At 36.1% G+C, this 25622-nt stretch overlaps 2 protein-coding genes and 1 long non-coding RNA gene across 3 annotated transcripts; 2 read left to right on the top strand and 1 right to left on the bottom strand.

Annotated features, from left to right (window-relative positions):
- Positions 1-975: 975 nt before the first annotated feature.
- On the bottom strand, positions 976-21290 carry LOC139152667 (vacuolar protein sorting-associated protein 52 homolog). The gene is made up of 17 exons (XM_070725951.1): positions 20978-21290; positions 17657-17785; positions 16721-16796; positions 15775-15842; positions 14556-14731; positions 13813-13963; positions 12922-13022; positions 12405-12537; positions 9064-9121; positions 8188-8318; positions 7468-7623; positions 6931-7049; positions 6203-6326; positions 4393-4596; positions 3718-3895; positions 2916-3034; positions 976-1840 (listed from the first exon to the last, which is right to left on the bottom strand). Exons 1-17 carry the CDS (start codon positions 21017-21019, stop codon positions 1694-1696), a joined length of 2112 nt encoding a protein of 703 aa, XP_070582052.1. The 5' UTR covers positions 21020-21290; the 3' UTR covers positions 976-1693.
- Positions 4534-6536, top strand: LOC139152669 (uncharacterized). Its single transcript, XR_011556680.1, has 3 exons — positions 4534-4621; positions 6147-6179; positions 6468-6536. It is a non-coding gene; the product is annotated as an uncharacterized lncRNA (long non-coding RNA).
- On the top strand, positions 21259-24788 carry LOC139152668 (small ribosomal subunit protein uS13). Its single transcript, XM_070725952.1, has 5 exons — positions 21259-21345; positions 21598-21696; positions 22786-22872; positions 23301-23494; positions 24604-24788. Exons 1-5 carry the CDS (start codon positions 21340-21342, stop codon positions 24677-24679), a joined length of 462 nt encoding a protein of 153 aa, XP_070582053.1. The 5' UTR covers positions 21259-21339; the 3' UTR covers positions 24680-24788.
- The last annotated feature ends 834 nt before the right edge of the window (positions 24789-25622 follow it).

Raw genomic sequence — 25622 nt, 5'->3', positions numbered from 1 at the left:
CAAGAGATATGAGACTTGTATGTATGAAGAATTTCCACCAGAGATATCTGTGAGTGATATTTGTATGTATAAAGAAATTCCACAAATGTTATCTGTGATGGGTATATTTTTACTGTCTATTTCGATATTTCTTGTCTCTGTAGAACATCCTGTCTGATTGGTTGTCATCATAGAGCATCTGTTCAGCACTAATTGCGCATATATTCTTAGTCTACTATATACATGTACAAAGCAATGAATATAAATTACAAATTCAAGAAGCAGTTTGGTCATAGTCCTTCTTGTAGAACAGAGCAATCCTGCCCACTAAATAACATAAAATACAATCTTCTTGCAGCATCACATAACTGTTTGCGCATTATTGCCTTCCGTACATATTTTCATTATGTAATGCATTGGTCTTTCCATATATATGTACTTGTTGGGTTCCAACACTTTTGTCAAAGAGGCTACAGTATCAATCTGTCTTTACATGCTGAAAAACTCAGTGTGTAACCTGTATGTGAAAAATAAAGGCATTCACAGAATGAACTGTTTCATAACATACCATGTGATTCCTAAATGGATGCATTTGTAAGATCACTTAATCTTTAAATGGAAGTTATCAAGTATGCAAGAGGCAAGGTTTAAATATTTTACAATCAATGATGTTAATAATCTTACAACATATGTCTTCGTGATAACATACGCAATTTTAGGAATCACTGTTCCTGATGACAACATACAACTCTCAGACTAGAGCCTTATTGTACAGTGTAAATTTGTATGTCAATTTAATTATGAGTTACCTAAATAAGCAGTTAATCAGTTAAATGTTGCATACTCACACATATAAGACATACAGTCCCTGTGTATGTGTACATTACATTTCTGTTGATGTCACAGACTTTCACCATATAAATATTCCAAAAATTAATGGGTATGATACCCACACTGACAAGATATACATAACCATTCAGGTATTTACACATGAAAGACATTTTGACAAATTATTTGTTCCTTTCTGAGTCTCTACTATTTATTTGAAGTAGCTTCCAAACACGTAGAAACAATACACATGTATGTAACCAAGGCAAAGTACTTGTGTATCTCATCATCAAATTTATACTGAAATTTGCAGTGAATGTGCATAAATACACACAAAATACAAGAATCAACTTTCAATGGCTTTGTTTGCCTTTTATCGTGTCTGCATTCAATGATTCTGAGAGGAAACATGAACATGTTTCAAATGAAAGACATTATACATGTGAAGATCCTATGCTGTCTGCTGAATGTCAGGTCTTGTATATACATTATAATCGAAAGAATACTGTCTCTTGTTCATGACTATAGGATGATTTACATATGTATTCGCTGAATTAATGATCAAAATAGCACAGCTCTCACTCTGCTGCATAAACTACATGTCTGTGAAGAACTATGCTAAGAAGCAGCATTGCAATCAGAATGTTGATAACTGATTTTCTGAGGAAAACTGAAAATTTGCCAAATGATGGTGACTCACCTTTCTACAGTGTTACTAAGCTGTCACTAAGATACTGCAATCTACAATGTCATAATAAATATTCCCCCCTTTAGCAACAAAGATTTGGTTTAGTCCTATTGTCTTCCATGGCAAGTTAAAGCCATTACACAGGTCAGAGGATGTCGTTAGGTGGGGGGCAGTGTGGGGAAGGGGTGATCTCTGCTTTCAAAAGGTAGGTTTGTGTTTCTTCACTTCAACCATGACATGATGGATGTTGATGAGCTCTCCTCTGACTGGCATACTCTTGAATGGATTCTGTGATAATACCTTCTGGAAACGATGGTAGTATTGGATCAACTGAGTCAGTGCTCCCTGGAATTATAGATATGAATATCATATGAAAGTCCATAGGAAAAGACACATGGATCATGAATATACTGTTGTTATGTAAAAAATCTACATTTTGTGTCAGCAACAGTACAATGATGCTTTGAATTTACTGAAGCAAGTTTTAGAAAATAGTTTGACCTACTGTTTATTCTATTTCAAAAGCACTTAGTACCAGCATAACAAAAATATTCAATACTCTTTGACCAAATTCTATCTTAGGCACACACACAGAGCAGTTATTCAGGTGATTATACACAAGTAGAAGTCAAGGGTCCAAAGCATTGCGTGTATACTCTGGTAATATTTCATATAAAGAGTTGATCTTCATTGAAACATCAAAAGAGTTTTCATAGGATTGCAAAAACAGTTACTTCACTGTTTGACCAAGCCCATTATTATTTATAGCCTAACTTCAGATTAAATTTGTGCTGTCTGCAGCAGACGCACCAGCATACATTTGTGGGGTTGTGTACTCCAGCCACATGTATTTGTACTGCTTTTTCTCCACATGACTTACATTGTTTACGACAGGTACACAAAACATCATCATAAATATTACCTAAAATTTACACATAAAAGTTCCACAAACTACATCAAAAAAGGGCATAAAGGATTGCAGCTATATTAAGGTTTGTATCAAGCCAGAGCAAAACCAATTTTAAAATCAGAAACAAAATGAGAAACATTATTCCTACCTTAACATTTAATAGCATTATGTATATTTATAACCACAAATGTCATAATTACGGCTGTAAATTTCTTCACTTTTGCATAACTTACCATTATAAATTTTTTGTGGGTTTAACCCTTTCACCACCATGGTTTGTCCCAAATCCATTGTTTTCTATGGTAAAGTTGGACCTGTACACAGGGAACTGGGGGTGAAAGGGTTAAAGAACCTTGCTATTCAAGCACTGATACTGCTATGTATGTACAACTTGAAATACTGATACTAGCAATATCCATATCCAGCTATATAGTAAAACAGTTCACAACACACCACGTATATGTCACCATCTGAAGATCACATCATGTCCAAGGGAGTTCACTTGCTTACCTGCAGTATTTGTGTGCCATTCTTGAAATTTGTAAATGATCTCATCACATCTTGGTTGATGAGATCTATTGCACGTTTCCAGTCCGAGGCAAACCCTCTGACTAATTGCTGCACACGACCTGATCAAAATATAAACCACATTATCATACAATAAGTGACTGCAGTAGAAAAGCAAATCTACAAACGATACACAAAGATTGTTACAAGATATGTATTTGACTTCAGCTTTTTCATGTAATTAATTCATTGCTTCTGAGTTGTATATTTTCCCCTCTATCATAAACAATGGTTTTCTTTGCATATCTTGTTAATTAATTCTACAGTACTTCAAATTTCTGTCAAGGCAAATCAAGTGCACACATTTGTAAAACATACACACTTTTAACTTTTCATAGAACAGTTCTAAATTGTTTGAAAATCAATGTTCAAGTACAGGTATTTGTCTGATCAGATATGCACACTGGTATCCTGAACATTGATATCTCTCTCTGTGATTACTGCATATATTTGAACCCAAACTTATGTTGACAAACAGCCCGACTACTCGAAGTGGTATGGTCAAATATTTTTAAGCACTTTTATCAAAAGTGCATGTATTGGTGAGGAGGTGACAGATTTCACTTGCACAAGAGCCCCATTGTTTGAATGACTTGGTTCAACACATAAGTTGGAGAAGCTTACCATTGGGTAAAAAGTCAACCTTCTTGTATTTTGAATATTGATGAAATACTATACTTTCCAAGGATGTGGTGGACCTCTCTATTCAGAGACAAGGTAAAAACATCAAACAACTGCTACTCACGCTCTTCTCTTTTGAGTTGTTCACCATGTCCTCTTTCTAAAGCAGACTCTGTTTCTTTGACAAAGGAGATCAGACCACCAAAGTAAGGAGCCAATATCTCCTCCACAAACTCCTGAGTTCTGGCATTCAACAATTGTTGAAAGCTTTCTGATTCCTTGGAATCATCCTTGGTGCGTTCCTGGTTGGATAAATCATACATATCAAACCTTCAAGATATGTTTAAAAACTTTTCATGTTTGATCTTTCTTCACTATTGCACAAGAATGATTTCAGCTTAATGTCCATAAAAACCATGTTTCATTGATCAGTAATGTGTCATTGCCATTTTGTGTCAAAAGGTATTTTTATACTTCCTCAGACTGCATTCTCTTCATTCAATCAATATGTTTTCCTCAAATCTAGACAACCTATACTAGATATCTATACCAGGACAATGAGAAATTTCCTCATTAAAGGGACAAAGTCAGCCATTTTTCATCAATTTTGTTTGATGTGAGATACTACTTATATTGTTTGACATGTTGAAAGATACTGAGTGAATGGGTGGCCATGCATATATTCGACCCCGGTTTTAGACATGATAAACAAAACCATTGCGAAAATGAATTAATGCAATGTTCATTTTCAGGTGTTTCTCAAATAAGGTCTAGTAAGATCTGATACATCAGAACTTACCATGATGACAGTCAACATGAGGTCATAATTGTTGATAAGGAATATCAGTTGTTCTTTACGATGAGGGAACTCTGCAGCCATTCTCAGAATGAAGTTTTCTACTTCTGCTTGTAGTTGAGCAAGTAACTTGTTGACTCTCTCATCTGGAAAAGTCTCATTTAGACTCACAAGAGCTGCTGAGAATTCAGCATATCGTCTGGTAATCTGTGGAGAATTTCAAGATTAGGGGGTAAGCAATGTCAGTAAAATTTGTTGTACAGTAAAAGCACTGATAAGACTGAAGAATGCTTGGACCATGCAGAACAATTTTACAAATAAAGGTAATGCTGAGGTTCTGTTTTTAATTACGATAGGAGGACCCATAGATATTCGCATTACCTTATAACACACACTAGTTCTTCCCTACCTTGACTATTGTAATACTTTGTTGTGTGTACCGGTGATTTACTGTCTGTTCTGTGCTGTTTTGTGGTTATAACTATTGTATTACGAAGTTTGATCTAGCGTTATCGGATTATGGGTATGATTTCGATTATTATACTGTTAAGTCTCATTGTAGTGAGGCCAATATTTTGCGACTGCAAAACCGTGGCATGTGTATCATATTGAAATGTCACTATAGAACACACAGTGTAGATATGCTTAAAAGGTTGAAGTGGATGTCAGTGAAACAAAGATTTTACTTTTGTAAATGCGTTTTGATGTATAAGATAAATAATAATTTAACTCCTCCCTATCTTAATATGTCCACTAGAATAGATCAAATCCATAATTATAGAACTAGGGCAAGTGACAGAGGAGATTTTTACTACAATGACTGTCATAGAAATTCCTAGAAATATATTGCAGTCAATATTTAGAATAGGATTCCTACTTACATAGAGAGCTGCAATCTCTGAAAAGTTTTAAACGGGCATCTTCCCGCTGTGTCTTGGATGTTTTGTAATATTGTATTGTATTCGCTTTTACTTATTGTACCGCAAGTTATTTTCCTCAGCTTTGTACTGTTATTTTTGTTGTCAATTTCCAGTATTTATATCAGTTTCTATTCAGATGTACTTTCAGAGATTTATATTTTGGCTCCATGAAAAACAGTCACTACTTTTTAGAAAGCTGATTGGCTCCCATAAAGAATGAATGAATGAACCTGATTGTTTTCATAAGGAAGATTTGGCAAAATGTTCTCCAGGTGCACCAGAGCAAATAATATTAACCCTGAACATATTTCTTCTCTGTTTGTTAAATATGTGTGTTTTTCAAGGGGTTTACCTTTATTATCTCAGAACTGTTCAAGAGAAATCATGTTTAAAACCACCAAAAATATTGCCCAACTTGATAATGCCACAGTCTGTTTGTTAACACCCACTTTCCTCTAGATTGCCTGATTTGTAACATTGAAAACTACCGGGTTGAAATAAAACTTGAGGTGAAATGGTTGAAATTTTATTATTTTCAATAATGCAGTTGGACTTGTCTGTTTGTAGATAGATGTGAACTTAGAAGACTTTTAGTCATGCTGTTGCTAAATTTGAAGACATGAAAAGATTCCAAAATACTGGGATTCTGGAGAAAAGTATTAGAAAAATTCCCTTAAAACTAGAAAAGCAACTGTAGATACAGATTCAATACTGAAACATTGTCGATATTGTGGATAAAGAAGGAATATTTTCATTATCAATTGACAAGTCCCCCTATTCTTTGATATAGATCACTGTGACCTACAATTATGTCATCAATGTTTTCTATCTCCACAGAACACAACTTAATGGCTTTACACGTAAATCATGGTAATTGGCAATATGTATCTTACATAGTGAGGCCTTGTGTCAATCGTGCCAAACTTCTGTGGATCTGTATCCCTGATGCTTTGTATATTCAGTTCCAGGATGTACTGAAACCTGGGCCAGAACATGTCAAGTAACGTTTCCCAATACCTGTATGAAAGAAGATTATAGGGCAGATTATAGGAGAATGAGTTATAACTGAATGTACGTACCACAGAAATACCAGTACATTTTTTACTTGAGATGATGCAGATTAAACATAAATTGTTTTATTCTTTTATTTCCACCTAGGGAAAGGAGGAAACCATAGTTACGCTGCAAGTAATGGTACTCTGGATGTCTTCCATATTGTACCTTCATCTTATACTCTAATATGATGTGAAGTACAGTATGAAATATTGTAATCTGCTATTTGTATATTCCTAGGATAACTTCCATTCTACTTAGTTGGTATACAATCAATATTCTCTCACCTAAAACAAATGTACTTTGCTTTGTTTCTGTTATGGTTCGTTCTACACACAGTGACGTGGTGTGACATGCAGGTCAAAGGTTAATAAGAATGATGGAGACCCAGTGTACAGTCCCTGTTACATGCAAACTTTGAAACTTCATCCAAACACATTCAAGCTTCAATACACAGTGGGTTAATTCCCCCACCCAGTTTTCAATCATGTTACAAGTTAGGGGGAGGGGAGGGGGGGGGGAGTGATGTCACCAATATTACAGAAAATTTAGAATTCCACTGACTTACTTGTCTAGAGCAGGAACAATTCTTTTGTGCATGATGACTTGATATCTCAGTATGATATGAATAGAAAGTATGACAGCAATTGCATCGTAACAGTCTTGAATATACATATCCATGTGTTTCTGAAAAAGGAGTGGAAAACATCCCTGTTGATGTATCTGACAAAACTGATGTCACCTAGGAATGATTCACAGTAGACAGTTCCCTCTTCAGTCTGAATGATGAAACAAGATTTTATTTACACAAGAACTATTTTTGTCAATGCTCTACCAGGAGAAACCACATATTTTTTATACGTCTGTTTTATTTTATACAAAATATAGACAGGATAGATTGGTAAAAAAGGAGAATTTTTTACTTTATTAAAAAAGATTAAAAAGTCACTCTGTATGACAAACACTAGCAGCTGTTATAATTTTCAATTCATTGGAAATACAAGTAAATGCTGAGGCAGGTCCCTTTTATAGGGTACACCAACATGTCAGCAATATGGCTTACAAAGACAAGTATGGATCATGACTATACTAGTGTTCACCTTACCAAAAACATTGTGAGTGTCTTGCCAATGATAGCGTTGAACAGATCTTGAGCACTGTTACCAGCAACCATAAAGAAGTCAGTCAGAAAGAGATATTCTCTGCAGCAATTGTCTATAAGGGCATAGTGTTGACTCCTAAATAGGCATTCAAATGTATACTGTGGAGAAATACAAAATGCTTAGATGATAAGTCATTGTTGAATTACTATATCCTTTATCTTGCCTATAATCATCCATCTACTCCCGTGCTGACTAAAATTTTAGTTAAACACACCACAATGGTGTTCAAAACTTTTTTCTTTTGATACAGTCCATATCAATATGAATACGGCACTTCAAAACAGGACAGTGGTGCAGAGCTGTGTGCACAGATTTTAATTAGAGGAAAGAAAATCACTACTTTTTTTCCCACAGAATTCTGAGCCTGTGACTTCCGTTTGAAATGATCACGGTCTGACAACTTCGACAACTTCACCATTGCAGTAATAACAGTATTACTGGTAAGGTGTATGAGTGAGCTTCTGTCTGAAAATGATAAACTCCAAATTGCAAAGTCTGGTTTATGAGAAATACAAATGATGCATCATACATACTCTTACAAGGCAGATCTCTGTTTGCTTAAAAATTTATAACTTATCTAATTTAAAAAGTTTCCCTTCTGATGAAAAATCTTGATAAATACAGCAAATATTTCTCCACAAAGTATACAGTTTGCTACTTACTTTCTGTTCTGATTTTTGTGCAGCATGTGGGACCAGTATAGGTGCCTCCAGCTCTGTTGTCAGGATGTCACCACGATTACCTAGTGTGAACACTGTGGAACGGTTTTTGAGGGACGGCTTGGAAAACAATCGTAGCAGGAATGTCAAGGATAAACTGAGAAGGGTTTGGTAGGTAGCTACAAAAGAGGACTCCAGGACACAAACATTTTAATATGAACTAAAAGGATTTTCCTAGGGGGCCTCAAGTAAGGTATCTTTCCTGTATCAGCACCCTTATAACTCCCTAAGTTACCAGTGATTAATTTGAAATGCTTCGAGTGTCTACAAAACAGCTAACGGGTCAACAGGGGCAAAACTGCAATTGAGCATCAATCAATTTATAATGTATATCAAAAGGACACCACATCAATATACAAATGCAAATATACTGCACTGTATCTACAAAGGTGCAACCACGGTAACTGTGGTGCAACTGTAAGATTTCTTGCGGAGGACAGTAAAGTCAAATAAAATGATACTGTTGAGGTAAGACAACCACAATAATCAACTCAGACAGCGGGAAGAAAAATGCACTGAATACTTATACTTTCTTTTATCCTGGATTTCTATTACAAATCCTGGATTTCCATCATGGAACCTGGATTTCCATCATGGATCCTGGATTTCCATCATGCATACTGAATTTCCATCATAGATCCTGGATTTTCATCTTAGATCCAGGATTTCCATCATGGATCCTGGATTTCCATCATGGAACATTGCAGGGTAATTATTTCTACAAATGACAACTTAGTGACTAAAACTGCATTTTGACAATCGGCAGGAGCTGATGGTGTATACCGTATACGGTAATAGTTTTCAAATTCAAAAGGATATCTCTCTTGGCAGTGTCTTCAACACCCATTAAATCATCTTTGTCAGCTACCTCTTCATACTGAAAACAAAACCATAAAACCAAATATTAATTTTCAGGAATGTACACTGATGGTGAAGAAATACAGAACTTTTGACAAATGTGATAAAAACTCAGCGACTTTAAACTAAGGCTAGCTAAGTTAAAGGGTAAGAAGTTTTCCTAACATGACAGAAGATATTTTACCAGCAAATGAAATGACAAACATTATTATCTTACTTCACAAATACCTTTGTGTAAGCTTGAACATGAACTTGTGGACAGACCAGTGTGTACTCAAGTTTTCTCAATCTCTGTCTGAACATCAGACATTGAGATTTTTGTCTGAGCTTGCTATTTTTGATAAAAATTTACCTTTTTTAGTGAAAGATGGCACTAACACATATATACATGTATTCATGTACATGTATATAGGTGCCAAGGAGATTTATACATATGCATACCCACACATATAAATGTACAAAAACATACACTTGTTGCAGAATTTTCAGAGGGAATGTTTCAATGTAAATGGTTATGTTGTTCTACAAGGCTGGTTTTGGTATTGATTTACAGCAACTTCAATATCTGTACACTAAAAGCAGTGTGCAACTTTTGCTAGACACTTGGGCTATACAAGCAGCAGTTGGGGCACAGGTGACCTATGGTTGCTATAAAATTTTATTAGAGCCAAGTAAAATGTAATAGCAACCAAAGGCACCTGTAGCAAGACGAAATGAAAGCAGGGCTCCCATACAGAGACTAAAATCAAAGCACAGCTCCTGTAGCAAGACTGAAATCAAAGCAGAGCTCCTGTAGCAAGACTGAAATCAAAGCACAGCTCCCGTAGAAAGACTGAAATCAAAGCAGGGCTCCCGTAGAAAGACTGAAATCAAAGCACGGCTCCCATATTGAGACTGAAATCAAAGCACGGCTCCTGTAGCAAGACTGAAATCAAAGCACGGCTCCCATAGCAAGACTGAAATCAAAGCAGGGCTCCTGTAGCAAGACTGAAATCAAAGCAGGGCTCCCGTAGAAAGACTGAAAAAATAGCGCCAATGGCACTTGATCACAACTGGCACATTGTGAAACTACTCTATCTCTGGGTACACCTGTACATGAAATACTGAATGGGTAGGTGCTGCGGGTTTGGAGTTTGTCAGTAAATCCACACAGAAAACAAAGTCCCGAAGTAGCGAATTCCAGCCATTTTCAAACCACACTGTTTGTCAATGGGGTAAGCAATATTCGCAAAAATCACATTTCCAGGCTAATACTATATAGACTATGTTTTACGAAATCACATGTCCTTATTACAAAATAAAACGATCTTTGTCTTTAAATCAATGCGCCAGTAAACAGGTCCAGCAGCTAGTTATGTCATCAAGTCTGTAATGTTAAGGGTCATAACAAATGTGAGAAATCTAAAACATTAAATTTGTTGTTTTTTATCAATTTTATTACCAATAGCGCATGAAAATCTCTGATACTTTGAATCAGCCATCCTGCATATTTGTAACATTCATCAAAACCTCATTTCTGTTCCACAACTCATTAAATAGTCCACAATGCAGGATTGGTGTACATTCCAAAACTACATATATGAAAGACCCCTAAAATCAATTAGTTAAAGGGGGGTTAGAAATTTCCAAAAACTATCTAACCGCTGCTCCGTTTGGCTCCATTGTTCGGAATCGGAACTTGGAATTAGTCTGAATATCTCTACCAAATATCAATGCAGTCTGTTCAGCGGTTTTTGACTTTTTGTCGTTTACGGAAAATGGACACTGTCCCACACCGGTTGAAGCTAACCCTATATCATAACTTCCAGTTGTGATAATGACCTATGGTCATTATGTTAAAAAATACCGTCAATGGCGCTTGGACATAGTGACCGCCTAGTATTATCGGCATTTATCAACAACCACACTCACTGTGAATTAGACAGACCACAAAGTCAATGAGCAACATATAGCTGAAAGATTATTTTTCACATTGCGATTTTAAGCTCATTTTTATGAGAAAAGAGACATGTATATGTATATGGAAAGCAGAAGACATATTTGTAAATTGTTTGTTAAGTGACAATCATATATGCATCTCTTGAAATTTTGTGGTTATAAGGTATAACAGTAGTGTAAGAATAATGAGGTATGAATAAGTTAGTAAAGCTAAGTTGACAGTATAATTAAGATTACAAAATTATACACTAAACTGAGGAAATCTGAATGAAATAAATGTTGAAAAGTTGCAAAGTCATGGTCATCTTTTGTCTAATACCTTGTGTAAGTTCATGAACTTTACATAAATCTTGCTACAGATTTGTTGCTAATGGCAATAACTGTGTTCAGATCATTTGAGAGAATCTATCCATGACAGGTTTAAATTGTAATATACTTCTATTTAAAGGAGAGAAACTTCTCAAATAATTTTTTTTCCCTGTAATTTGCTGTGAGAACACATGGACAGATGCTCAGGACTCTATGCTGGTGCTACCTTGATAACTAACCTACAACTTGTAACGTCATTGTCTAACCTGTTCACCCCAATTTCCTGTAGACAGGTCCACACTCTCCATTGATAACAATGGGTTTGGGCCATACCATGGTAGTGAAAGACTGTAACATGTGAGGTTGTGGATACTTAATCTCTGGAATGTCAAAGTCTGTATATTGACTCAAGGATGTTTACTTAACAAATGCCTAGGGTCATCTCAAAAGTGAGAATCTAAACTATGAAATATGTTTTTTTTAATGCTTTTGATGCCCAAAAGACCATAGAAATCTCTTATACTTCGAATCAGCCATCCTGCATATTTCTAACATTCATCAAAACCTCAGTTTCTGTTCAACAACTCATAAAACAGTCCACAATGCAGGATTGGTGTACATTCCAAAACTACATGTATGAAAGACCCCTAAAATCAATTAGATAAAAAGGGGGGTTAGAAATTTCCCAAAACTATCTAACCGGCGCTCCGTTTGGCTCCATTTTTCGGAATTGGAACCTTGGAACCAGTCTATGTATCAGTATCAAATATCAACGCACTCTGTTCAGCAGTTTTTGACTTTTGTCGTTTACGGAAATGGACGACATCAAACACCGGTTGAAACCACCTCTATATCACAACTTCCAGTTGTGATAATATCAAAGCACGGCTCCCATAGCAAGACTGAAATCAAAGCACGGCTCCCGTAGAAAGACTGAAATCAAAGCAGGGCTCCCGTAGACAGACTGAAATCATACAGGTTGCTACTACATCAAAGAGGAACTGGCACCACGAGCAATGACAGTTGAAAGTACAGTGTTTGTTATATATACGCACCTGAAGTTTCATCAATCTACTTGAATATCCTTTGAAGTAGGAATAGTAAATTTTACACATGGTATCGATGTATTCATCACGTATCTCCTTGGCAACATGCCTCTCATTAGCTAATAGAAATTCAAAGTAGTATCTACAAAAAGACCAGAGAATGAATATTATGCAAAACAGATTATCTTTCACAACAATCATCATGCTTTAGTCATGCAATATTTCATGAAATATTTTTGTGTATTGTCAATCCAGAGTTCTTTCAAATTTTTGCAAGTTTCTCAACCCACTGTTTCAACACTGGCATTTAATTGCACATTAAAAATGTAATTGAAGATTCAAAACTGAATGCTCTTTTACAAGTGTACTTGATATTTTGGCATGCATCATATATAAAATTGAACATTCGATGATACCATTAAGATACGATCAAGCTGGCTATTTCATTGACTCAGATTTGCTGATGGTAAGATAGTGCCCGATAGTTGGCTTAATTACTGGTAGCCTGATCTGCAGATTCACCTACCTGTATTTAAGGAGAGTGTTCTGTGGTACTTGGTAATTAGTCATTGGTTTACGGAATGAATAAATCTTCTGCAGTATAAACTCTCTGATTTTAGCAATAGCCTGACAGAGGATGAATAAAATTTATACATTATTGGTGAAGAGAAGCAGTGATCTACAGTAAAATGTTTGATGATGTCAAACTAAATCCTTTTTTCCAGTGATGAGGCCTTACAATACACAATTGCAATATCTAGACTCAGTATTAGTTGCAAGCAAGCCAAATACTCCATGAGCTTGAACAAGTCTCATTTGATTTGATATGTAATCACTCAATGCTCCAAAGTCTAGGTATGTATATCATTGAACTTTACTTGAACTATCAACATTACCCTTGATATTTGTACATTACTTTTGATATATAATTTGTGATATTTGGGAGATATGTCTTTAGCAGAACACTTGTGTTTGACTACAGGCAAACCAAAGAAACACAGGATTGTTTCCTGCTACAAGATGAAACATCCCATTACTATGCACCGTGACATAGTAATCAATGATAAATCTGAGAAAGCTAGTGGAAGTATTATTATAAAATGTGTGTTGAAAGAACAGTGTACAAACATCTGCAGTGATGGGAGCATCCCTTTCACAACTATTGTTTAGTCCAATCCCATTGATTTGAATATTGATACAGAGTTGGTAGAACTGGGAAAAGGGGTCTTACACTCATTTATAGCAAAAAGTTGAGAGGTATCTTAAATACATCACAAACTGACCTGTTTGATTTCGTTTTAAACCAACTTATTTAAAACAAAATTATATGGTCTCTTAATATTCCTTCACACATTTTGCTATTCAATTTCCTTCTATACAACTCAAGCACACCTCACATGGCCCAAAGCATTCTTACCTTTATTTTAAGTTTTTCTAGGATATCTTCAACATCTTTACAAGACACTGCTTCTTTGAAGGACTGTTCCTTAACAAAGTTAATCTTGTTATTCAATTCATGAATTTGTTCAAGGAACTGAACTTCTGTGACTGGTGTGTCCAAGATGACACTGCGGAAGAGAAAATTTTATGTAACTAACCCTACGAAAGAAACAACCTACCTGTACTCAAAAATCTTCATCAAAATGTCACTTAAATCATAAAGTGATATTGACTTTGAAATCGATTTTCAGAAATGTTAGGATAACAAACTAAATGACATGTCATGGATGAGGTTGAAGTACGACTTTTCACTTTCAATGTCAAAGGACAGCCTGTCTGAACTTTCAATGTCATTGGACAGCCTGTCTGAAATTTCAATGTCAATTGACGGTCTGAACTTTCAATGACATTGGACAGCCTGTCTGTAAATACCATTCAAGTAATATGGTAAAAACTGTTCGTCGCAGTACAAATATAGTTGTTGTACAGTCAACATGAAAATGTTCTTAATTCTTAAAGAAAAAACATAGCCTTTGAATAGTTGAGTAGTAACCATAGAGACAAAGTGGCAGAACACTGCTTCTTTTACAATGCTTCTTCTGATACAATGATTAACTGTCCATCTAAAAATAAAATATGATCCTTGTGATCACAGAAAGGAAAGACTTCTGATATTTTGTGAAAGAGCCTAATACACATTAATCACAGGGTTAAACTCACTTGATCATTGATTCAGGTACGGCCATTTCATCAACAAACTGACTAAGTTCTCCCCTGACAGACTGCCTGTTTTTCAGTTTGATGTTCATAGATATTGACTGTTCCTGCAGCGTTTGGATCTCTGAACTGATGCTTCCGAGATCAGACTGAAAACTGCTCAGCATCTGCTCCATCCTCTGGAAAAACAGAAACTAGGAATGAGTAGGGGATCACAGGGATTAGTGTGGAAGGGAAACCAGACACTTCACATCAACTCCTACCTCCTTTGTCACTGAACATGTTACTGTGATAATGTCCAGGATAACCAAAAGAATATTCACTCTATTTTATAAAGTACAACACACAAACTACATGTAAGTGAGTAGTTCCTGTGGAATAACTCTACTTATCAATGCACAACGACATATATCACATTCGGTAGGTTAAGATATCAAGATTAAAAGTAATCTGTTAACAATTTTATTATTTCTTTGGTTAATTTCATCATTTAGCAGCCACCATCACATTTAGTAAAATAAAATTACATACATTAGTGTAAGATAAAACACTGCTTCTACCAAAAAGAGTAGTAGGACCCGAGTTCAGTAAGAATCTATAAAGCCCTGTTCAAAGATATAGCTCTTAAAAAACAAATGTACTAATAGGATATCTAACATCATAGAATCATATCACAATAGGGCTGAGCCCATGAAATCGAGCAAAGTAAGATTTGAAAAGTAATTTCGATTGAAAGTAGTGTTTACTGTTCCTAGTAGTTGTTTGTTTGATAAAAACATTTTTGGGATACTCTTCTTCATCACAGGCATACAGTATACTGGTAAGGATGGCAGTGCAATGAAGCAATGTGCCCCATTGGGCAGGGAATGAATTTACGTGTCTTCATACCGCAGCTTGCCGAGCCTGGCTACCCAACATACTTTGCGCTAGACTGGTGACCCTTGACACAAGTCATGACAGCTGTTATATGTCACATCCCAAGTGAAAATGCATTGATGCGTTTTTATTCATTTTCTTAAGTTATCTTAGCAACTGTATAACTTTATCAATTGCAAATTGTGATCAAAGTAAAAAATATTGAAGCTATGACTGTAGCTAGATTACTATGTGGTCAGGAATTTTATTCTTGTTGTACTGCAGTAAAGCATGTGTATCAGTGTGCCGACTTCAGCTGCCTTCAGCGGCTTGCTGCATGATTCATTAACATGTTCGTATCACTTACCTCCAGGATGGTGTCACAGGCAGATATCTGATTGTGTAGGCTGGCAATATTCTGGCTTTCCTTGATGTCTGAGAGTTCCAGGGTTATGGAAGACAAATACTGCACTTTGTTCTTGTCACTTATATATATGTGAAATACTACTCTATGTTACTGCATTCATTTTGTCAATAACACCAGATCTCAGAACATGGATGATGGGGAGTCAATGTGTGAAGCTGCTTATTTACCAACACCTAAATTCAATGGTTCTACTCCGGAATAAAAAGGACGCGATGCGTTCTACAGACTCAGTACGCCCAAATAATCACGTGATGCCGGTACAAACAAGCCCACATGTGTACTAACGCGTATGGAAATACACGTACGTCTAAGCGCGTTTGCGCATATCATGCACATGGCTTTGTTTGTACCGTGGTTGATTTGCATTCCGGGTTTGGCCTATTAGGGAGCTGGAACAAAGTGGTGTGAATTCATAGCAAAGTAAATCTCTACTGTCAGTAATTTGCTATGACCACACACAAAACAGTGCCAGCTTGGACAGAAATGCTCAACCAACTTGAACAGTAATACATGTACATATGTCAACAATAACAGCATAAGTGCACACTTGCCAATCATTACATTATTAGATAAACGCCTGTCAATAACTTGAGTTTACAGATCAGCTCTGCAGGTGATTTCAACTACAGCGATTGTTCAGCCTTTATAAACAGTGCTAAATACAGAATTTGAATTAAATCGTTTTATACACCGATTTGTTACAAATGTTTTGCTAGAATATATATATAAGACGAGTTTAGTTACTGGACATAAACTTAAGCCACCTATTACAGAAATTATTTGGAGGAAATTTGTATGCAACATGATCTAGTCCTGTCAATATAACTTCAACCCACCAGGGACTGCACTGTACAAGTTGATTGAAGTACACATTTGTAAAGGATACAATCCTGTATTGATGCATTCTCCACCTGTTGTAACTCTTTCTCAACTTGTTTGGAATAGTGCCTGAGATCAACACCCTGTGGGAAAGGAAAACATTGAATTTTAGTGAGATAATAATGCACTATTCTACTGCATGTCACCATCCACTGCAAATAAAATGTCCTTTACTATTAAAATATTGTATTCTATACTTACACATAACCAAATGTCTTTTAACCCTTTTCCTGCCAAGTTCATTTTTCACCATCAGGTCAAATTGGTTAAAACTAGTGAAGCAAAACATATCCTATATGGTTCATTTTAACAAAAATGTGAAGATTTGAAGGTCGCTGAAGACAGAGATACTGTAAACATGATTTTTACAGACTAAAGCTGCTATAACATACTAAGAAAAGTAGCTGAAAGTTTTGGCTCAATACCGCTTTTTACTGACTTGGCAGATCGGGAAGTGATACTGTCTGGCAGGTAAAAGGTTAATGGAATTAGGACTGGCTATCCCAAGATGTTTACCACCAGGACATTTCTCACTCACCCACAGACCTTTTCCATTTGATTGAGTGAGTGAGTGAGTGAGTGAGTGAGTGAGTGATAAAATAGTTGATGCACAATGTTTATTACTTTTCTTGCTTATAAACATACACAAATCATTATCTTTTGATGGTTTGTGTATGCTTGTTGTGTGTTTTGAAATCAGCATTTGTTGCGTGTTTTGACTAAAGATGGATGTTACAAAAGTGATCAGGTATATATGTCAAAACCCTAGATGTTGAACTTTCTCTACAAGAAACATTACTCTCTTCAGGTTAAATATTTTGGCCGTCTTTGAATGGGCACCTCAGAGAAATATAACAATGACAAAAATGTTGAAACAATGTTGGCATAGTAATTTTACTACTGTGGCTCACACACTTTCCTATGAGCCTTGAAAGATACTTACTGATTCTAAGGCCTCCTTGACGAGTTCATCTCCTAAATTTTCCTGTATGTGAACGTCCACTTCATCGAGAATGAAATCATCTGAAGTCAAGTCTAAAACTCCGAGATTCAGTTCTGGTAAATCTCCATTCTGTTGGAATAACAATAACAATATACATGTAGTGTGTGATTAAGTGTGCAGGAAATTGTCAATCTTCTGACTTGGTATGTTTGACAGAGAATGAAAATTTTTATTGCAAATTGACTACAATCTCATCGTCATGAGAGGACAATTTTGTACCTACATCAAGCTTGGCATCAATTTTATGTGTACCATATAGGTAAAATAATTTATTTCGAGTGCACCTACAGCAGAAATAAAAGGTGTGCAACACAAAACTGGTATTAACAGTCTACTGATCAGTATCTCATAACCATATGTGCAGACATACACACACACACACACACACACACACACACACACACACATATTATATATATATATATATATATATATATATATATATATATATATATATTATATATATATATATATATAATATATATATATATATATATATATTATATATATATATATTATATATATATATATATATAAAGTATATAATGTCCTAGCACCATTTTACGAGTGGAATGGCCACAAACTGATGTCAAATCGCCGTACACAAAACACACATGCCTTGTAATAGCGTTGATCGCGATTTTGGGTTTGTTACTAAATATAGCTGCACGCACGCGACTTTCGGACAAATATGCTGAAATTCGGACAAATTTTGTTGTTGTATGCGCGGCTGTTGTTGCAGCTTGTAGTCTCAGTCATCAATTCATACGAATAAGTGTGACGCTAAATAGCCATTCTAACACTTGCAGGTTTTATTTTCGTTGTTTATGCGGAAACTGCAGACAAATATTTATTTATGCATATTAATGAGAGAGAACAGTGACGTCATTTGCGATCAGTGCTATTATGGCACTGTGTATTGTGTACGGCGATTTGACGTCATCAGTTTGTGGCTATACCAATTGTAAAATGGTGAAGCAATGTCCTTATACACTGATATACTGTAACTATAAGTTTCACACGTCTCCAAAGTTGTATAACAGACATCAGTGTTTCATCCAGGATGGCATCAACAGGGGGGATTTTCCCCCTTTACCAGAAAATTTAGGGGTGTTCTACTTGTATCTCTAAGGTGTGACTGGCACCATTTTATGAGGGGCTGGTCCCCATTGACAAATTACTAGGCTAAGAGGGTGCCAACATGTCAGCAGAGAGGGAATCCCCCATCCCCCTCTGAACCACTGAGACATAATGTGATAACTGGAGAGATGCTTTAATTTGAAACTTAGTTCATTTACACATTATTGTGCACTTGTGTTTATAACGCTGGGTATTTTGCTCCTAGCAGTTCTACTTCCTGAGAATGCATCTGTATGCTTGGATATACATGTATTATAATACATTAGGAGTAGATATTATCGATAAATCCCGTCACGGTCCCTCCATCACATAGAGGGACAATGATGCAGTGGATCTGTAACCTCAGATACAGCTGTTCTGTGTGATGGTGATGAAAAAACTGATTGATTCTGAACTTTGACCAATGGAATGAACATGGATAAAGTTACAAACAAGCAAACGATATGAATTATGATATATTATGTGTAACGGAAACATGGAACAACAACAACTCCACTATACGTCTATATCCCCTCCCCAGCCAATATGATTTACCTCAAATAAAATGGGTAACTGAAGACTTCACGTTTACGTTAATAGAATTCTGGCTTAGGGGTGGACCATTTGATATCCTGGGGGGGGGGGTTTGGAAGATTGGTGGAGAGCAATTATTTTTTTTCCACGTGCTTCACCATGAATTATTTTTTTTCTACAGGGCATATGCTGGCAACTTTTTTTTCACTTTCCTTCTTCGAGATATATTTTTTTTTTACCAAATTTCGGTGCAATGTTTGTTTGCTTGGTTTTTCACACCCAGTAACAAGATGCTGTTCTATCGCACACAGACTATATTCAAGAAACTAAATAAAGATATGTAAATACATGTACATTTTTGATTCACTTTACAAAAACATATTTGTAAAATCATGTACATTTATGGCATTTACTTGTCAGTGTTGTCCTTACATTGAAAGTAGCTGGGTAATTTAAGAAAGTAGATGGGTGGACTGCGAGGGAGCGAAGCAACTGAGCGAGAGCGCGAAAAATGAAATTTTGGAGTGGAAATGGTTTTCTCTGGTGGCATCTGAGGTGACATTTACAGACTGAAACAGTACTTTTGTTGTGTGTCTTAGACGTGGCTCACATACAACAAAACAAACAAACATGATTTTGTTTTGTTTGTATTATTTATGACACACTTATGGTTTTATTTGCAGTGAAGATGTAACATTTAATCTTAAATCACCTGCTGTCTGCTCATTTCATTGCCCATTTCCCATTCTTCATTACCACATAGTAGTTTCCCCAAAACCATCAAACTCATTCAATTCTAATCAAAACACATTCGCTTTTGTTAAGAAAAACATTGGTAAGATAATTCACTATAACAGTGTTCGCATTTACGAATAAAACATGCGTATATAGAAAACTCATAACAATGAAAAAATGTGTAGAGAGTCGATCCAATGCGTAATAATATTTCGCATTGGATTAAGTCTCTATGCATTTTTTCATTGTTATGAGTTTTCTATACGCAAACGATAATAATAAAATGTTTGCAGGCTGTCTCTCTTCTTGTGGTATTTTGACAAAATCCATACATTCAGATTTACACATTTCTGGAAAACACTGGTGAGCAATTTCAATTTCAGCATACTTCCTCTAATCATCAGGTCATGTATACTGTACAATTGTTCATATTCAGTTATTGTTCCTCAAGCTTGAAATGGTTTATGCTTTATAAAACTCCAGAGCTACTGCTTGATTTTTATTGATGCTGCAGTGTGCATCGAACAATTGCCAAGATTTTTTTTTCCGAGTCGCAATGGTCCATAATTGTTTTTCCATCAGCCACTTAAAGCCAGATTTTTTTTTTCGAGCAACTCCACCTGGCATCTTTTTTTTTCCCCAAATCTTCCAAGCCCCCCCCCCCCCAGGATATCAAATGGTCCACCCCTTATCCCACTGTACTGTGCACTGCACAGCCGGGCTGGGCTGTGCTCAGTGTAAACAAAATGATTGTAGTCTAGTCAAAACTGTACATACACGACAATTTAGGTAAAATACCACTTCATGATTTCTGTCAGTCGCTTTTTCACCACTGTTATCGTTTAAGAAGCAAAGCTGTAAGTATAACTATACCTCGTCATTCCCCTGAACGACAAATTCGTCTGGGTCTGCCATTTTCCTCTTCGACGCTACCGAAGTATCAATGAAAGGTTGCTTTTGATTGGCCAATGCAGATCTGCAGAGAAGGTAATCTTCACTTTATAATAAAGTTTCTCCCATTTTTGGCATGGACATTTGAGTTTTTCGCTAAAATATATGTTAATGGTACTTCGTTTATCCAAAGTATGCTATTACGTTCATCATTGTGACTTTGGTCGCTGACATTGTGTATTACAATAGGCCAATTATAAATCTGGTTAGGACAGGGTGATGACCCAAACGCAACACAGTAATGCATTCTGGGAAATACGTCCTTTTCCGGTTCAGCCGCCATCATGGGAGTAAGTCAATGTTACCGTCATCTAATAATCCAACGGCATCTGCCCAATGATAAGTTGAAATTAAAAAAAGGGTCCCAGTGAAGTATCTGAGAAAAAACATTCTTCACTTTTGCGACATAATTTTAATGATACGTACACGGTATGTTACAGTTTCCCCGTTTATTTATGCAGTGTGTACTACTACTGGTATCGTTGTAAACTTTGATGGGATTTGTATGTAATGTGATTTTCTGTTTTCTTCCCATAACATAGAGTCTCGTCATTCCAGAGAAGTTCCAGCACATTCTTCGTGTTATGAACACGAACATTGACGGGCGACGTAAAATTATGTTCGCCATGACGGCCATCAAGGTAAGTCGGTGATGTTGTTTACTTCATGAAGTGTTGTCGCAAATTGCAAATAAAATATAGAGGTAGAGCCTAGAGGTCTTTCTTCTACCTCCATGTAAAGTGTAGGAAAGAAAAATCTCAGTACATCGAAGATAATGAGTCCAACTACAAATGCTGCCGCTGTCACTTGAGAGTGGGAGACTACCACAAAATTGATAATAATAACAATTTGTGTATTATGAAAAGGCGGCTGCAATCGGGAGCTCAAAACTTTTACAAATACAATTTAATAATTGATGAAACACCACTGTGTTGGCAATTTACAGGGTTACAGCTTTGGCTGCAGGTTACAACACTAGTTCTTGCTCGCATAACCTGTGTAGTCGACTGCACAGATTGTACAACTCACATAGAAAGTGCATCTTTGTCGCTGATGATCCATAATTCTCAGGACATTGAGGATGCTAAATCTAGTAGGAAGTAAAGTTGCCCACTGTGATGGACTTCTTAGACCATTTGTACATAATCATCACTCTCCTTACGTAAACCATTTCATGGAGCGGTAGCCAGGGGATTTACTTCATGCCCATTTATTGAAATCCTGAAATTTCCACAACATGACAACTTCCTCCTTGGTCCAATACTCTGCCCATGCAAAGATAAGTAGACAGAAACACATGGGTACGAAGTAAAACAGGTTTCCTGAGGGCCTTTGACCAATACTCTATCCTCATCCAAAACAACTCCCTCAGTAATTACCGTGAAACAGGTTTCGTGCCCACTAATATTTACTCTGCCCAGTACTGTGGGAACCATTGTTTTACTGATTGTTTTTTGCATATCAATGTATAATGATACTAAATATTGATGCATCTTCCAAATACTACACGAAAACTGCCTCAAAAGGATCTGAGGAATTCTCACTCCAATATAGTAAACTACTAAAGAGTTGGTACATCAGAAGGACATTTGTATACTCCCCTGAAAGATACACTTTGATAAGTTGAGAAATTTAGAATTAAGAACTTGTCTACGAAACCTCACTCCATGTGTCTGTCACTGTAGAAACTCATTGATGGTACTCTGTCTTATTTTGTTGTTGCATATCAGGGTGTTGGTCGTCGCTATTCCAATGTTGTTTGCAAAAAGGCTGATGTTGATCTCAACAAGCGAGCTGGTGAACTTACAGAGGAAGAGGTAAGCTATTGCCCAAAAACTTTTCTCATGCACAGGTCAAACACTGTTAAGAGATGGCCCCAACAGGAAGGTCCCCCTATGTCAACCCCAAAAGGCTGAATTATGTATCGGCATGTTCCTGTACATGTGATGGCTTTATATATCAATATTGAAACCAATCAGCATTGTCATCACAGATTAACACGTGTTTAGGCAGGATGTATCCCAAACAGACAATGTCAACTTTATTAATGGAGACATGGTGGTCTTCAAATATTAAATATGATATTCCTGCAAATATCATGAAAATATATATTTGAAAGACTCCAATATTAGTACAAGTGCTACACTTTTGCTTTCACAAGCAACAACTGTACTTAAAAGTTAATATTTGATAGGGCCCAAAAAATAAAGTTTCACACGTGTTATTGACTTGTATATTCTTACAGGTGGAGAAAGTCATCACTATTATGAGCAACCCACGTCAATACAAAATTCCAGACTGGTTCCTCAACAGACAAAAGGACGTAAAGGATGGCAAATACTCACAGGTTCTTTCCAACAGCTTAGACAACAAACTCCGTGAAGATTTGGAGAGACTGAAGAAAATCCGTGCACACAGAGGACTCCGTCATTACTGGGGGTAAGTATCAAATGTTTAAAGGACCCTTTCACCCCCAGTTCCCTGTGTACAGGTCCAACTTTACCATAGAAAACAATGGATTTGGGACAAACCATGGTGGTGAAAGGTTTAAAGGACCAGTAGCTCTAAATTTTGGTAATTTGATTTTACCTGTTGTTTTGCGTGTCAATTGCAAGTTCGTGTTCTACTCCAAAAAGCAAGTTGAAACACCCACTATTTAGTTTACCAACACAGAGTCTATCCACTTATAATGCACTGTTATTGTTTACATTGAATTCAAGTCCTGACAACAATTCACAATGCAGCGTACAAAAGTATAGTTTTAGTTAATAAGCTGACTGTGTATCTCAACAAGCTTTGGGGAGTAGAACAAGAAACTAATTGACATTAAAAACAAAAATCGTAAAAATAAAGTTACAGCCACTGGCCCTTTAAGATTGTTTCTCTTCTACTAGTCTAGAAAGGGAGGTAAAGTAGTACAAGATTGATTATACGTATGATTCGTCAGTGATATGAAGAGATTATCTTTTTAATTTATGGACAAAACTATCACCAGGGAAAACGTAAGAAAAAGACATTTGGAAATCAGCCTTTTTGCTGAAGGTAACTTCTATCAGTTAAAGCATTATATATATTTTATGCAAAAAGTTACCATTCCACAGAACTTGGAAGAAAATAGTTGTGATGTTTCCCAGCTAACATGCTATTTCATAGGAAAACAATTTAGTACTTTTAAGAAAGGTTTCAAGATTTGCCATAATGTAGAAAATCTGACATTTTTTCACTTTGACCTGCAGGAGACCTCAAATTAAAATTTTGTGTTGGAGCCTTCTGCGATCACTTCCAGACAATAGCTATCAATACACATAATGGCACTAAAAAACACAGACAGGGTGACACATGAACAAGGTTGGGATGAAATGAATTTTGGTCTTAACATCCCTGCAAAGATAGTGAAATCTGAACACAACATTGGCGAGATCAACGTCTAAAATAATTGTTATATTTTGTGTAATATGTCATAAGTGACAGGGTATCAGCTTCATCTCAAATTGAAGAGTTTAGCAGTGTAGTTTGGAATATGCCAACATTTCTTTTTCTTCTTACAGTCTTCGTGTCAGGGGTCAACATACAAAAACTACTGGTAGGAGAGGAAGAACTGTTGGTGTCTCCAAGAAGAAATAAAACTGATCAAGAACAATATCATTGCTTCAGTTTTTTCCACTTCAAATTTATGTGCCATTAAATTTCTGTATGGTAATGTAATAAAGGCATATTGATTTGAAGGTCAAAATATTTTGTCTGTCTTTAGTCCTTTGGTGTACATTGGCTGTGATATTGTCAGCATAAACTGTCCCGCTCGGTAAAAATTGTTCTAATCACTGCAATTAATTTCCATGCTTCTGCAATAAGAAATAAAGGAAGTTCATACGGGGACAATTTCAATTGTGTGAGGGAGAAAAACCTCGTGCACAGCTCATTGACCATAGTTTATATAGCAGCACATAACTTTTATCAACTTAAGTTAATGTATTAACACAATGACATTGAATATCAATTTGAGACCAGAAGTTTACAAGTTAAGCTCACGCTCAAATTCCTAGGATTTCTTGAGTTCATCAGTATGTAGTAAACAAGCTCTTCTAAAAAGGCGTGCAGTAAATGTGAACACTACAATCTCTGCACCGAGACCCCCTAAGATGCTGTCTATTGATTGAAACAAAGTCGTCTAGAAAAAAGTAGGTGTTTTCTTGAAAAACTAGGCTCAGAATGACATCAAAAGAGAATTGCCATGACATTAATTGCCCTCTACCAATAGCCCCCTGTACTTGAGTAGATTGATACTGCTCTTAGCTTGAACATTGCTGGATTATTTCATACTTATATTTTATGGTTAAAGGCCCATGAGCTGCAACTCTGCAAAATTTGTCTAACCTCAAGGTACCCACCATTTCCTCCGATATTCATTGCAATCTGGAAACTGAATGAAATAGTCATTAACTATGTCTCAATGTTTGCTTGTGAAAAAAAAAAAAACAGATTTTTGTATATTTTAAATTTCCCACCATTTTCAAAATCTTGCCATATTATGTGAAAAACAGAATTATTTTATCAAAGTGGAGTGAAT

Source organism: Ptychodera flava, chromosome 16, assembly GCF_041260155.1.
Source record: "Ptychodera flava strain L36383 chromosome 16, AS_Pfla_20210202, whole genome shotgun sequence".
Lineage (NCBI taxonomy): Eukaryota > Metazoa > Hemichordata > Enteropneusta > Ptychoderidae > Ptychodera > Ptychodera flava.
Note: the sequence above shows the minus strand (reverse complement) of the source record. Positions and strands in the feature narration are given on the sequence as shown.